Source organism: Dermacentor silvarum, chromosome 9, assembly GCF_013339745.2.
Source record: "Dermacentor silvarum isolate Dsil-2018 chromosome 9, BIME_Dsil_1.4, whole genome shotgun sequence".
Lineage (NCBI taxonomy): Eukaryota > Metazoa > Arthropoda > Arachnida > Ixodida > Ixodidae > Dermacentor > Dermacentor silvarum.
In genome coordinates, this window is record NC_051162.1 from 67,113,925 (window position 1) to 67,130,216 (window position 16,292).

Below are 16,292 nucleotides of genomic sequence, written 5' to 3' on the forward strand. Positions count from 1 at the left end.
CGTTTTGCTGCAGCTTTCCGTGCCCTAGACTCCGGGTCCACTTGTTGTCTGCCTCGCCGTGCTGCGCCAGCTTTCCGAGCCCTCGAATCCGCTTGCAATTGAGCCGCCACTCTCGCCTTTGCATCCATAGCGGGCGCGCCGTTATCAGAAGCCACCGTTATCATCCATGGCTGAAGAAAGAAAGAGAGCGCACGTCGGGAACGAATGCCCTTGTGCACCGCAGTGCCCCTAGTGGACTCCATGCAAAACATAGCTACGGACGATGACGACGACGAGGGGGGGGGGGGGGGGGGGACAAGGCTCGGCCCTAAGGTGCTTCACCCCTAAAATGTTCGGAGTAGTTTGCACTAGTGGCGCAAGGCTAAAGACACAGTGGAGATGATCGGTATCCTTCGTTCTCGGCTTTTCTCACGTCGGGATCTTCTCGGAGCCGACGCTTTCTCTACCGTTCTCTAGCATTCTCTCGTTGGACGTACTCGGGGTCTCCGGCTCGCCGTCGTCGTTTTGCAGCAGCTTATTCGGCTAACCGTGCTGGGTCCAATCGGCGTCAACGCTGGCAGTCTCGCTTAGCAGCGCGCCGCGATTCTTGGTAAGCGGCTTCTCCCTCGGCAGTGCGAACCGTCCTTGGTCTCCGCATGTCAACGTCTGGCGCGCCGCCGCCGGGCACCGGCTTTGATACGGAACGAAGGAGCGCATGGACAGTTGCTCGTGACGTCGCGTCTGACTCGCGGCGCATGCGTACTAGTGCGCAGCTTGTGGCAAAGTTGTAGGGGGAGTGGGCAGAGAGCTCTGCACAGTGTACGGGCGGCGAACGAACCTGCGCCGGGATGACGTCACTTCGCATTCGCAGTAGCGCGCAGCTGGCGGGAGCTCGGCGCAGCCGTGTCTGTGTCGGGCGAAGCGAGCGCGCAGCTGCCCCGGTGGTTACTAGGCAACGTGAGGTGACGTCATAGCTCGGCACAGTCTTTCGCGGAAGACTAACCGAGTTACGGATGGCTTAAACAGCTTCGCTGTTAAAATAGTAAAGTACACCTTAACCACAACCTACAGACATGATGGCGTCGGACTGTAATTTGAATGTACGAGAAAACATAATTCTGTTACGAGAAAACGCAAACACAAACCCCTTTTCCAGGATTTCTCCCGCACAACAGCGGCGCGCCCGCGTAGATTACTTGCAAAAACACCATCCAGATGGCGCTCGCCCGGCAGGTCAAACTGCGACATAGCCTGCGTAATGCGTTTTGGACACGCGCGCGCCTCGGGGCAACAGCAAACAATTAATAAAAAATAAAAAATGTCCTAGGGCCATCACATTTTGATATAAGACGGCTTATATAGCCCCTGTAAAAGCGTCGTCCCAGCAATGCATTTGGGTTTAAAAGTGAAGCCGACTTGAAGGGGATAGGTGTAAGCTTGGTCTTTGTAAGCTGGCTTTCCCACGTTGTGTGGAGTAGAAAGAGACTCCCCCCGTCCCTACCCTCCCCCCGGAGCCACGCGGCGACGGAAGACGGCGCTCTTCCTCCCACTTTCCTCTCTTGCGTGTCCAAGATCGAGCCGCGATTGTGGGCTCAACCTCGCACACTTTCACTCGAACATGCAGCATAGTGCCCGCGCCAACGATGTTATCGTCCTTCGACTTTATACGGAACCTCACATTGACGCTGACACTGACGGCGACGGCAGAAGTGTATTAGGAGTGTGCATATAGTTGCTATCGCAATAAATAAAGGTCACGCTTTCAAAATGAAATTGAAATCTGCTTGTTATTAAAAAACTGATGTCATCTTTAGCATTTTTTAATTAGCCTGCAACAAACTCATTATTTTTACTCTCCATGACTCTCGATGGAATTTCCCTTAGGCTGCCAAATACTGACTTCCTCGTGAATAGATTTTTTTTTTCAGAAATGGTTTACGTTAACTACACTTTCAAGTTACTAAGTTATTCGAGATGTTACATCTTCATTCGATATCACCAATAGTGATCACAAGCGCTCTCCGACATCTAAAATTACCTAATTTCATACCAAGGCTTACCGTCTTCGCGAAATATTTCTCAAGAAATTCAGTATCCAACGCTACAGCAATAAGTGCGCTCGCGATGAAGTGGAACATGCATTTATGTGCTAAGTTTAGATATCTAGTATAGGTTCTCTTCTGTACCATACGGCTACTTTGTGCTTCAAAGGCGAAGCGTTTGAGACAGTCTGCTAGATTGGAGGGCCTCTGTTTTAAGTGTTCGCGTATAAGTAAGTGCCAATAATATGAATTTCTGGTCTAGTATTACGATTTGTTCCTTCTATACATTGCCATATACATTGACTACTCTCGACCTCTCGAATTTCTGTTTTCTGGCAAGAACATGCTGCCTTTGTGATCATGGGATATGCTGTAGTCTATGCTCTCCTCGACATTGACAGTGCAACATTTACTTACGTATCGATGCTCTGGAAATCCCTCGCGGTACGTTCTCAGGAAGAAGTCTTCATGGAGGATGGAGCCCGGCTGCAGGTTTAAAGTTATCTCATCGTTTATTCTAAGAACTTTCGTGTTTTCATCCCGCCCTTCGAAGACCTCAGGATAAACAACAGCTCTGTATTTTGGCACTGAAAAAAAAAACAGCAATGAGACTAACAGTCATAATTTACCTTGCGTCAGTGTGCACTAGACTCAAGAACATTGCTTACTGAAGTTTATTGAACTTTATAGTTTCTTGAAGTTTGAGCATCCCACTAGCTTCTCCAATAGCCTATTATTTTTTCAACGAATGAATGTCTTTAAGTCTATTGCAGGTATAGCTATAGAAGTGGAAGCTCCTGTTGCTTTGGAAGCGGCGATTTCGTCTGCTAGTATATTGCCCTCAATCACTCTGTTCCCTGGCCCCCAGCATATTGTTACATGCTGGTTGGATGTGTATGTCGTACAAATGAGTACACAAAAGTAATTTAGTGCAGTATTTTACATTTAAAAACTTATTTAAATTATGGGGTCATACGTGCCAATACCACGATCGGATTATGAGGCACGCCGTGGTGGGGGACTCCGGAATAATTTGGACCAACTGGGCTTCTTTAACGTGAACATAAATTTAAGTACACTGGCGTGTTCGCTTTTCGCCCTATCGAAATGCCGCCGCCGTGGCCGGGATTTGATCCCGCGATTTCGTGCTTATAGCAGCCCAACACCATAGCCACTAAGCAATCACGTCGGGTTTTACATTTACGGAGCGACATCATAAATCTAACCGTGCTTAAGAGTCAGTGAATGCCTTTTCAAGCGAAGCTTGTATTTAAGTCTAAGGAGCTTTGCTGCCCCGGCCGACATCGTACCACTTTTCAATTTGCGGTGCCCGGGTGCGTTTTGTGCGATTCACGCACTGCGGCGACGTCGGGAATTGCGCCGACGAGTACGCGACCGCTCGCAGAGACAGTCCGAAACCACGTCAGCCGGGGCGGCGCACTCAAGCGGCGTTCCGCGCAACTTCTGCGTGGAAATACCGAAAGCGGCTCGCACGTTTGCCTTGAATCGGTGAGCTGGGGCACCGTGGTGCACGCTAAAGGTGGAAACACGCCTTGAAAAGCAATAATTCGGAATTTCTGCCGAGAGAAATTGTTGCTGTCGGTGTTGATGTTGGCGTACAAAAAAACTCAAGCCACGTGAAAATAAAATTGCTCGTCATGCTGCGGAATCGAACCACCGACCTACGGGTTGCGAGACTACCACGCTAAACGAATGAGTCACTGTCTGTTTTTTTTTTAATTTTATTATTGAATCGCAAGTCACAGTGCTTACGAGCTCACAAGCCACTGTCGGTTCATCATACGCGCCCTTTAAAGCTGGGTTTTATATCCATGAAGCAGTAGAAGCGGCGCCCGCCACTGGCGCGCGCGATCACGCCATACTCCCAGCCAACTACAGGCGTCCCCTCCCTCCGGAGCAGGGAAAGGGTGTGATCGCGTGCTCGCTCGCCTCGCGCCTGCCGTTTCCAGCCAGTTCAGGCCCGGCAGCCAGATGGGGAGGCCGAGTTTGGTTCGTTCTGCCGGAGAGCAGGCAGCGTTGACGGAACAGCAGTGGCAGCTGGCCCGGGAACGTCTCAAACGCTCAAAAAACTAACCAACGCCTCCCCTAGGGTTGGGCAAGCTTCGCATGCACGCCTGTTGCGGATAGGAGAGGGGTTTATATTTTTCTAACTTGTTTTCTTTGTATAGTTTGCCGCCGACATTACTTCATATGCCTCAGCTGTAAATATGTATCATCCGTTTAAGTGTGCAGAACATCTGTTTCAGAGAAAGATGGCCCCAGTGCTGCATAACACACCGGCACGTGACCTCGATGCGTAAGTGTACTCCTCGGGCATTAGTACTTGGACTGACATTTTAGAAAGTGCACTCGAATGTGTGCTCCAGGGGCATACTTTGTTACCTTGATAAACGGTGTGTAACATTCAACCAGCTGCAACTGCCACGGCTGTACCATGTTCGCTTGATGCATTAGGCGATGTTCCAGAAGTGAAACACCCTCCTCACATGAAGTGAAAAGGACTCTCTTACTGAGGGTCGATCGCGAAATAGTGTACAAGATATCGGATTGTTTATGGTACAATAGCACGGGTGCTCACAGTTAGAACTGACTTTCAGGAAGCATGTATTGCTCGAATATCACCTGTTTAAATGAAGTGACCACTCATTTTATTTTACGTAAATGCTCTGTATCGGGCTTGTTCTGAATGCACCGGTCGCTAGTCGTATATCTAAATCGTGAACCGGATCTACAATATTCAGTGCACTGGGTGTAGCCGAGTTAGAAAGTACGGCGCCGTAGTCCAATCGTCATCTTATAAGGCTCTTGTGCGGGTTCGTGAGGCACTTCCCGTCACCACCCCATGTTGCATGTGAGAGACGCTTCAAAATGTTCATTCATTGTCTTCAGGCATTCAGACTTCGAGTATTTAATAGGAGTGAGAGAGAGAACATTTATTTAGACCATCGAGGTTGTTGATCATGAGGACGAGTGGGTGGTGTCCTCATTCCAGGATTCCACTGGCCATGGCTGCTTGACGTACTTGCTGGACAAGAGATTCTTGTCCCACCAGGGTATCGCCGGTCATTTGTACCTCCCACCGCTCAAATGACATTCTAGGCGTCGTTAAATGGTGAGGTTTGCCCCCGCACCCCCGCGAGATGTGAAAGAGCGAGAGTTTTGAGTGTTAAGGTAATTTGAAGAAATTTCTGTTATCTACTCACAGATAGTCTACTTTCAGAAAGCCCAATTTAGGGTCTTATTAAGCTCAATATTAGGGTCAATATTAGGGTATTAGGGTTGGGGATAATTCATCTTTTATGTGTGAAAAGTACGCACGTTTTTTTCTATGGGTTCAAGCTAAAACCATTTTCATTAGCCCATTTATCCACGTCACTTAGGCCAAGCTGGACACGTCGTTCGCAAAAATCAAGATTGCAAGATTAAAAAAACAATCTGCACGTCACCGTGGTACACAGCGTAGAACGTAATACGTGGGAGAGCCGTGTGCAGATAATTTATTTTCACATTGAAGAGGGTGCAGCTAAGGACGCCCTCTTGCGGGATACCAGTTTCTTGGGTGAAAGACCTGAACAAAGCCTGGCAAACTCTAACACGGAAGGTACGGTTCGATAGGTAGCTTTCAATTTCATTTAGAATGCTGTCACGGACACCCATGGCGAAGAGATCTCTCAGAACGCCGAAGCGCCATGTGGTGTCATATGCTTTTTCTGAATCAAGAAATGCATTAAGAAAGAACTGATTGTGTATGAAGACATCCCTAATGTCTGCATCAATATGGACAGGGTGGTCTATCGTCGACCTACCTTCTATGAAGCCATATTGGAGATGATCTAGTACTGTGTTGTTTTCTCAAAGGTGGTTTAGGTGCCAGTTCACCATTTTTTCATAGAGCTTGCACAGACATCTTCCTGTTGTTCTATAGCGGCTAGCTAAAGCCGGGTCATTGCCTTGTTTAACTATTGTAATTACAATTGCTTCTTTCCAAGAAGACGGAATGTGCCCAGCCGCCCACATGGCAGTGAAGAGAGAGAAGAGTACTTTCAGGGCTTCTGGATGAAGGTACTTGACCACTTCATACATAATGTGGTCGCCACCTGGTGCGCACTTGTTGCTACAATTGAGAGATGCCTTGAGTTTAGCTAGAGAAAATCTGCCTCATTTCCCGCCCGATTTACGTTTAAAGGGCTGTCGGTCTGCGCGTTCTTCTTTTTGAATTGCAGGAAAGTGCGTGTAATGCGATGCACTGCATGTATATATATTCCAAGCGTTCACCCAAAAATCTGCCTGTTCATCCGGGCCATCACCTTCGATACTCACAAAGAGTAGCAGGTTTGACTCCTTGTCTTTTAATTTATTCACCCTATTGTATACCTTCGCCCCGTCCATGTAATTGTGTATACGAAAGATGTACCTCTTTCAACGCCCTCCCTTTGCACATCCACGTGTTCTTATACCTTGCGACTTAACCTGTTTGAATTAAATAAGTTTTTCGGCAGTTGGAGAATTGCGAAGCAATCTCCAAACTTTGTTTTGATTTATGCGCATTTCCTGGTATTAGTCGTTCACCAAGGCATGCAACGATTATTAGCCAGTCCGTTAGTTTGTTTATTACATTTCGTAGCAGCGTCAATAATAAAACCTGTTAGATATGCTACCACGTCGTCTACATTAAAAGCATCAATGTCATCTCCGGCTAAATATGTGAGCTCTTGGAACAATTCCAAGTTGGTTGAGTCGAAGTTCCATCGATGAAAATGTGGCGAGCATTCATGTTGCTTAACTTTAACGTCAGCGGGAAGTGGTCGCTCAAAAAGGGGTTCTTAAGAACGAACCACTCCAGGTACGGCAACTGTGTATTCAACGCTATGCTTAAGTCTATGGGAGCGTATGCTATGTGCAATGCTGTAGTACATTGGCTTTTTCTCATTAAGTATAAATGCACATGAGGAAAAGAGGCAGTTTTCAATTATGCGACTTTCGTATCACAACGAGAGTGTACCCACAGGGTCCTATGTGCATTTGGATAGGATAGGAATAAACTTTATTTGTCCAGCGGTTAAGGCTGTTGGTGCCAGGGGCTAGGCTGCCAGGGGTCCATCGCCGGAGAAAAATCTTTCGAGATCCTCGGCAATGGCCCTGGCCCGCTGGACGGCCCACTCCTGGTCCTCGGGTGCCTCGCTGAGGAGGGCGGCTTGCCATCTCTCAGCGAGGCGCCCCGCTTCAGAAGGTCCTGCTGTTATCTTCCCCCTTCCTCTTGTTCCTTCTTCTTCAGGGCGTTGACATTCCCAAAGTATATGGGCCATATCAGCCCGTTCGTGCTCGCACCACGGGCAGCCGGGCGATGGGTGCAGCGCGGGCCACAGGCGGTGCAGGTGATAGGGGTTGGTAAAAGTGCCCGTCTGCAACCGCCTCAGGTCGACTGCCTGGGACCTGTCCAGCCGCCCGTGGGGTTGTGGATATGTCATACGTTCTTGCCTATAGTGTGCAAGAACCTCTCGGTACGAGGCCGGAAACTCCTCGATATCACAGTCGGCGTCCCCGTGGCCCCCAGCACCGACCGCCGCGATTTGGGTTGTGTTGATAATTCCTCCGGTGGGGTCCCGCACAACAACGGCGGCTGCCCTCTGGGTGATCGCGTCGCGGCGGGTAAGTTGCCTCGCGACGAGATGGGCACGCTCGTTGTGGTTGGGCGGGATGCCGGTGTGTTTTCGGCCGTTAGTATTGTTGTTGTTGCGGCTGTTGTCTTCTTTAGTACCAAGCTCCCCGACGTGCGCGGGGAACCATTTGAGGGACTTGATCGTAATCCTGCCGGACACGAAGTCTCCGGCTCTGGCGTTGAGCATGCGCGCCACATCCGCGGACACCCAACCTTTGGTGTAGTTCCGGATCGCTGATTTGGAGTCGCTTATGATCAAGCTATCCTCCGTACCTCCGTGGAGTACCGCGAGGGCTATGGCCATCTCCTCCGCTGCTTCGGCCGACGGCAGCCTAGCTGATGCCGTGACTCGGATCCTTCCCTTCGTATCTACGACCGCCATAGAGAAGGCGGGCTCCGCCGCCGTCGGCCGGCAGTGTCGTTGATGTTGCTGCTGTTGCTGCTGCCGTTTCTGTCGTAGTAGTATGTGCATTTGCAACTCCAACAACTAAGTATGGCTGAGGGAGCTCGTCGATGAAGCTCTGAAATTGTGTTCTGGAATGATGATAGCAAGGCGGGATGTAGATAGAACTAATTCTGACTAGCTTACCAAGCAGCACTGCTCATACAGCAACTGTCTTGCCTAAAGGGAAGTTTGGAGGCTGAATAGATGTCAGTACAGTGTACTAGAAGAGTTGTAGCGCGTTCACAACGCAGCAGAGCTTGACGCACTTCGTGTCGCCGCCGACAGGCGGCGCGGTTCGCAGCGTCACCTGAAACTTTCCTACGCGTCGCGGTAAAACAGCTATGGCGTGTTGCTGTTTTCACCGTATAAAAGTAAAATGCACGACGTGCAGCGCACGAAAGTTCTTTTGGTGCACCTTCGCAATGTGCAGTGAGATAAATTACTATTGTTGCGGCTGATCTACAGAGGGTTGGCGATGTTTTGAGCCGGAGGCACGGATGAACTAGCCTTGCTATTCATGCTGTTCTGTTAAAGGCTTGATACGGCCGCTGCAGTCACGGTAGCAAGAGGCACTCGAGTGCTTTCTGCAGCTGATCGATAAAATGGTCAGTGTGGTTTCCCCACAACCACCGTGCATCCGCGTTCCCAACACCACCACGCCGAATTTAACCACCACTTCGTTTTTTTTTTGTTTGTTTGTTTTGTTTTTTTCCCCGCAGGTAAGGCGTGCAGCGCCTCAGACATTTTCACGTTGCTCCATCTATTCACGAAATTAAATATTTAGGTATCAAGCCCGTTTCACATGGTGCGAATTTGCAGTGCGTTTTTCGCAGCTGCGATTTCCGCAGATGCGAAATTCGCAATGCCGTTTCACATGGATCTACGGCAGCTGCGTTTTTCGCATACTCGTTAAGCATTCTGACTGCTGATAACGTATGAGCGAGCCGCCTCCTATTGGTCGTCTGTTTCCACCGATACGTGGCTACGAACGCATCTGCGTTTTTCGCAGAGAAGTTCAGCACGCCGAACATCGAAAAAACGCACGCACGAAGGGTCCGGCGGCCTATTTTCCGCAGCTGCGAATTCGCACGTGCAAACTCGCAGACAAAATCGCACCATGTGAAACGGGCTTCACTGCTGCACAATTTAAGCTGGTTAGCTGGTTATTTAGGTATTACATCTTTCGTAACGTTAATGCGACATGAAATCGAAAGGATGAAAATACCAAGTAACATTTATGCAATAACAATGTTTATTTACAACGAAATAAAGAATGATCCCGGAAGCGCCGGCAGCAGCCTGTGAAAACTCCGAATAGCTACTGTCTAGTGCGCTTCGGATTTTGTCCGCGGGTGCTTCGGCCCTTTCACACCTTTTCCTTTTGTTCCTGGGCTTCGGTGTCATCTTCGTCAGGTACTGTGGTAAATTCGGAAGAATCGTGGGAACAGCGTTTTCTGATAGCAGTGGCAATTGTCACGAGGAATGCACACCTCTTTGCATTCTATAAGGGGCGCAAGTCCCTAATTATCAATCGCGGTTCGAAGTGTAACTCACAGACCCGCAAGATTCCTCCAGTGTCTTATCTGCACGGTTGAGGTTCCTCTCCCATTCCTTTCGCCGTTCTTCATCACGTGGAACGCTGAGCAAAGACGCCTTTGGTGCATCTTTCACACGACTGTAGCCAGTTCTGTACTTGGGTGCAATGCAGTATTTTCGACGGCGGCTAGCCATTCTCACTCACTCAGAGTGCACATTGAGTAAAGCGTCAAGCACAGAGCAAGCACAGAGGATACTGCTGAAAACGCCGACGGGACTTGCAGTAGAGAGCCGACAACGTCGATATTAAGTGGTTAGTTTTCAGAAAGGAAAGGTTGGCGCTATCTTCTGCAGCCCTTGAGGGAGAACGGTCAACCGTCGTGATCCAACAGAACGTACTCCATACAAAGCGAGGGAAGTTTTCAGGAGAAACTGGCGGCAGCGCCTCTGGCGGGCGCCGGAGCAGTCGACGCTGAGTGCGCCGCGGCGACGCGGCGCAGGGATACGGCAGTGAGCACACTGCCCCTATTCTAGTACACTGTAGATGTCAGGCAGCACATTTATCGACAATTATGGCTACACCACATGACGAGGCAAGAGCGCCGTCTCGGTCCTTGCGGAAAGTGGCATGTTGGCTTAGAAAGTTTGTCTGAGTTGCTTTTAAGTGTGCTTCTTGAACACACGGCACCCTTGGACTGAATTTACCAAGGAGTTCTTTAACGTCGTCAAGATTCTAGTGATAAGCAACAAGAAAATCGCGTCTGCAAGAACAGAACAAAGCTTCTGATGAGGACGCATTGAAACGCAGCCGAGTGCGCCGGTTGGTAACTTATGACAGAACAAAGTTCTACAACCATATTAAATGCGAAGCATTTCTTGGCGAACATCTGTGACTTTGACAGTATCTATGTATCTATCTATCTATCTATCTATCTATCTATCTAGCAGCCTACGTCTTCGTGCTCTCACAGCCATTTCGTTAACTTGGTATGTACCAAAATTGGCATGGTATGACAAGACTGTATGCCGAAAATGAATGATACGTCATGCCACCAATGTCATGACATGCGTGTCACATAAGTCGTGAAGCAGCCGCCTACGTCTTGGTGCTCTCATGGTCGTTTCGTTATCTTAGTATGTACCAAACTTGGCATAGTATGACAAGAGTGTATGACGAAAATAAATGATAGGTCATGTCTTGAATATCATGACATGCGTGTCATGTATGTCATGAAACAGCCGCCTACGTCTTGGTGCTATCATGGTCGTTTCGTTAACTCCGCCCACTGCTTGGCCTAGCATCCATTCCCCACAGTGCGTGGGATCTGCTGCCTTTTATTGCGATAGCAATTATATGGACACTCAAGGCGGATTTCTGCCGTTGGCGTCGCCGTGATGTTCCGTATGACATTTACGTAGATTAAATCGTCGCCGCGCGCCGTATGCTGTATGTGCGAGTGAAAGCACGCGAGGGACGTGGACTTTCGCGGGGAGCGAACGCACGGCGGAGAGCAAACGCGTGTTCAGCGCCGTGCTCCCTGAAGGACTGCAGAATTGAGCGTGTCTTTCCTCCTTTACAATCACCATACATAGAGAGCAAACGCGACTTCTTCCGTCGCGCGAGAGGCCGTGGGGTTGGCGCTGAGCCGTGCTCCCTCAAGGGCTGCAGAAGATAGCGCCAACCTTTCCCTTTCCCTCAAGAACCACTTATCATCATCATCAGGCCGTGGGGTGATGGGAGGGCGGGGAGGCGACGTTTAGCTGCGGCACCAAATGCGTAATTATATGACAACGTTGCGAGGCGAGAAGGTGGTAAAGACTTCCGATGCTGCTCGATGTGTGTCCCGTTCTGATCTCGTCGATAGCCTCCGAGTCGCCTCCAGAGGCACCGGCAACAGTCACCAACGCCGCGCGCGTTCGGTGCGAACGCGGGCAAAACGTCGACGGCGTTGTCAATAGTTCGGCGCGTTGGTGGTGCTGCTGCATGGCCAATTTTATATAGCTTATAAAACTACTATCCTTACTCCGTACAGCTGTACACTAATTTGCTATCGCAATTGATGCTTCGCTTTCGGGTTAAACTGCAACATTTCGTAACAGCGAAGCTGTTGAAGCCAGCCGTACTTCGTGGTGCGTAGCAAGACACTACGAAGAAATAAAAAAAAATTACAGCATATCCACGGGGTGAATGATGATGAGTGGGCGAAGCTCCGGAGGGAATCATCGGATCTCCTGCTTAAGGGGACGCTAGCACAAACGCGTTAGAAACGTGCAGTACTCTCTAGTAAGGGGGAGCGGCCACAGCGTCTTACGCAGCCATTTACACATGCCGGAACGTGCACCGCGTTTGCCGACGCCATCACATGACTGCCGAGAGAGTATACCCCCGTATTCATAAACGCTCCTCGACTTGAACTTGACTTGCCACCGCTTTGGGCAGCGCGTTCGAAACGCGTTGAAGGTAAGGCGGAGAGGCCACAGCGTCTTACACCAGCTTCTTACACGGGCCGTAACGCGCTAGCACAAACGCGTTAGAAACGCGCTAGAAACGCGGCCTTTCGTTAACCCTTTCAGCCCTGGCGTCGTCAAATGACGACATGACTTAGAATCAGAATTTTTTGCATGAAAAAAGAACCGAAGCTGTTTGTATTTTTCCCGCATCGTACTATTGAAAGTTCTAGTGCCATTGCCATGGTTAGTCACCCGACTCTACGGAGCCGTGTCAAACGAGGAAGAAGAAATGACAACAACATACATGGCAGACGCGCCGTCAGGTACATGCACTTTTTTTCTTTTATAATTGAATAACCCCTGCGTAGTTTACGTTGCGGTTTTTTTATAGTGTCTAAACAGATTGCAGAGAACGCATGTACTTGAATAAGCGTCATTGCATGGTGATATTACTTGTAAGAAGATGTTTTTTCCGTGTGCGGTTTTGACGACAGCAGGGCTTTGTGGTTGCATATGGCGTGCCATCGGCTTGCCATTGCGTCCGATTTCATTGGGTGTTTTTTTTTTCTGTTTTTTTTCAGGCACGCCTATACTGTTGTAAGAGGGACATGAGGACGATGACGTAGCCGGTATCATGGTCGTGTCGAGGACATTGTGCGCGTACTCGCCCGAAAGAGACCCCTAGAGAGCCGGAGGCCGGGGACGGTGCGGTAGCGCATCGGGTGGTCGACGAGACGGTATCGGGGCAAGTCGAGGGTGGAAGGCTTGTCTGATGGTGGCTGACGGGCACAGGACGAGATGCGGGCAGCTGGCGGTGGGAACGCAGGCAGCGATTCGCGCACCGTCCGGTCAGCCACTGGAAGAGGGTAGTACGACGGCTGTACAAGCCGTGCCGTCGTTCCTACTCAGAAGGGCGAAGGCGGCGAGCCGAGCGGCGGCTGCGACGACTAGCGTGGCAAGCTTCTGGAACGACACTGCGCGTGCCGAGCTTGCGCCTCGAGCACGCGCTGCGCTTCCTTATTTTTCACTTCTTTGACAGCGGGCGCCAAGGCACCGGCTGAGAGCGCCGACCAAAACGCCCAGCGTTGCGGCGTCGGTGTGCGCTACACCGTGTATACCAACAGATTTATTCTATTCCCGCCCGAACTTGCGTTCTAGGCATCTGGAAGAATGCACGGATGCAATTTTCCGTGAACTTGATAATGGAAACTTGTCTGATGTGGAGGGAGAAATCGACGGATCTTCAGACAGCGGTGATGAGCTTGAGCAGCCTCAGCCAGATATTTCACGTTATCAATGCCTCAGTTGTGAACGCATGGCCGGAGTATAGAAGTGATGCAGCTGCACGAGGACTGATTCCTGGCAAGCAACTGGACTTACTGGATTTCACCCTCCATATTACTGAGGCACTTGCACGAGCTGACAGCCGGCCAAAGGTGCAAAAGCGAGGAAGGACGTCACTCTCACCTCTGGTGACTTCGAAAAAAGCAAGATATGCTGAAAATATCCTGACGCACAAGACGTCAGGTTTGATCAGGTGGGACACTGGCCTCTTCGTACCGACAGCAGGGAACAGCGTTGTAAGCTTGAGGGATCCACAGGACAAACCCGTATCATGTGCGAAAAATGTAACGTGCACCTGTGTCTTGCCAAGGCTCGAAACTGCTTCAGAGGCTTCCACATGAACAATTAGTGAAGTTTGTGTTTGCAATGATTGTGTTTGCCACCTCTGAATAAATGAGCTTTTCGCTGCGTTTCGCAACCACTGAGCCCTGATGTGCGGTTTTGACGACATGACTGTAAATCGGCAAATAATTGCCATCGTGGTGCGTGTGTCCATGTGCGCTTCGTGGCGTAGTGGGCTAACGCCGCGCGCTCGGAAGCGAGGGGTCCCTGCTTCGATTCCGCGCTACGGACACAACTTCGGAATTTTTTTCTCATTTTTCTCCGACTGGTTACACACTACTACTACGACGACGACGACGGGGACGAACGGGTGCCGCTATAAGGAGCTTCGCCCCTAAAAGTAAATATTCTTGCCGAGGCAGGCTTCGAACCCGCGTACCACCGGTCCCAAGGCGAGCATCGTAACCACTAGGATATACAGCCACTTTTTTTTGAACATGGTATTTATTACAATGAATGGATGGATGGATGGATGGATGGATGTAAAACTTTAATGAACGTCCTGAGGTACGCGACTCAGCGCGCAGCGGGCCGCTCCGACGTTGGGACAGTCAGGTCATGCCCGACCGCCGCATCGTGGGCCCTCTGGACAGCCCATAGTTGCGCCCCGGCATCGGGGCTCTTGATAGCGGAGAGCCACTTGTCCTCATTTATTTGTTCCGTGCCTCGTAACGAGGGGCAACGCCAATTACAATGAATGAAATGTTGTATTTACAGGAACTATTTACAATCACGCCTGCAGAGCGTGCATTTATGCGAACCATGTGATTGCGTTCTAGCGTCGTCGCCTTCGTGCAGAGCTGGCGCATCCGTACGCTCGTTCTCTGCGAGGTGAGGAGGTTTTGCGCGCTTTCAGAGCGAGAGAGAGACGCATTCACGGAGTGGGTCTCCTGAAACGCTGTGTAAGCATTGGAACGCGGTGTCGCTGTTGAAAGCTGCGCTATGCAACGCGCAGTGACGGCCGTAAGTCCGATACGCACGAAAAGAAATTATTATCATCATCATGAGCAACAAGATGGAAAGGTCGCGCGCACATCCGAAAAATGCTGGGCTACGATCGCCCAGTTTCGCTTTTTCAAGCGTGGCGCTCCCAAGTGCAAGGTTAAGCGTTTTTTTTTTTTTTTTGCTTTTATTCGCCGAACACGAGGTTAGTAGTAAAAAAAAAGTTGTCGTAGTTTCACCCGACAGAAGAAGCATCAGTTGCGATAGCAAATTAGTAGAGAGCTATACGGAGTAAGTATAGTAGTTTTATCAGCTGTATAAACTTGGACATGCAGCAACACCCGCAACGCGCAGAGCTGTTGTCGACGCCGTCGGCGTTTTGCCCGCGTTCGCGCCGAACGTGCGTGGCGTTTTGTGGCGTTTACCTTTCGCGAGACGGAAAAAGTCGCGTTTGCTGTATATATATGGAAAGTAGGAAAGAGACCCTTAATTCTGTAGCCCTTCAGGGAGCACGGCGCAGAACGCGCGTTTGCTCTCTGACGTGCGTTTGCTCCCCGTGAAAGCGCGAGTCCCTCGCTCCCTTTCACTCGCACATACAGCGTCCGCAGTGCGGCGACGATTTCATTGCCGTTGACGTCATACGGAACCTCACGGCGACGGCGACGACGGCAGAAATCTGCTTTGGAGTGTCCATATAAATGCTATCGCAATAAAACGAGTTTACTGGGAAGATCATCATAGTGTGCGTAGTATTGTTCTTCGGAGTTGCTTACCTCTCAAAATACGACCATCTTATTTTCAAGGGCAGAGTATAAGGTTCAGAAGTAATGATTAAAAAAAATGCTACGCACGATATGATATTTCCTCGGGGGGAAGTGTCTGGCCAAGTTTCTTTCAAGCGCACGAGTGCAATATCGAAGCCCCGTACCTCTGCCGTGTTAGGTTCACAGGCGGGTCCGCCGAGATCCTTGTCCCTAATGAGCGTGTACGGCGAAAGAGGCAACACGGTGCTGTCAACGAGACGGTACAAGCGCTTTTCACGTCTGGTTTTGTAGCGTTAGCTACACTGGCCTAGCCAAGCCCGTTTCGCGCGGCACATCAAGAGCCGTGCTGCGCATGCGCAAGGATCAGTAATGTCACACGGCTTGAGCACCGGAGCCACCGGAGCCGGCACCTCTCGCGCACTCCGCCGCCGCCGCGCGCGACTCACCGCCGCCGGTCTGCGCATCCCAGAGGAGTGACATCGTAGCCGTGGTAGACGCACTGGCGCCGCCGCGCGCTCGCTGTGCAGTCGCCGTCTGACACTGCGCTGGAGCCGCTGCGCTTCTGACTGGCGTTTGCCAGTGTGGTATAGCCATGGAGAAGGAGAGCGCAAATGCTGCTCAACAGCGCAGAAGAACGGAGAAGCTTGACTCATCGGATCCCGAAGTAGTTGCCTGGCAATTAGCGGTTGAGCGTAGGAGGAATGAATACATGTGCCACATAATACGTATACCGCGTGTGTGTCATTGGAACAGCAGTGAGCATGACA

At 50.3% G+C, this 16,292-nt stretch overlaps 1 protein-coding gene across 1 annotated transcript in view; it reads right to left on the minus strand.

The window, feature by feature from the left end:
• Positions 1-16,005, minus strand: part of LOC119463644 (metalloproteinase) — an 85,700-nt gene extending 69,695 nt beyond the window's left edge. The window contains exons 1-2 of the mRNA XM_049655300.1: positions 15,972-16,005; positions 2,439-2,608 (exon numbers count right to left, since the gene is read on the minus strand). Of these exons, the coding sequence (XP_049511257.1) occupies positions 2,439-2,608; positions 15,972-16,005 (204 nt within the window). The remainder of the gene's footprint in view (positions 1-2,438; positions 2,609-15,971) is intronic.
• Positions 16,006-16,292: the final 287 nt, after the last annotated feature.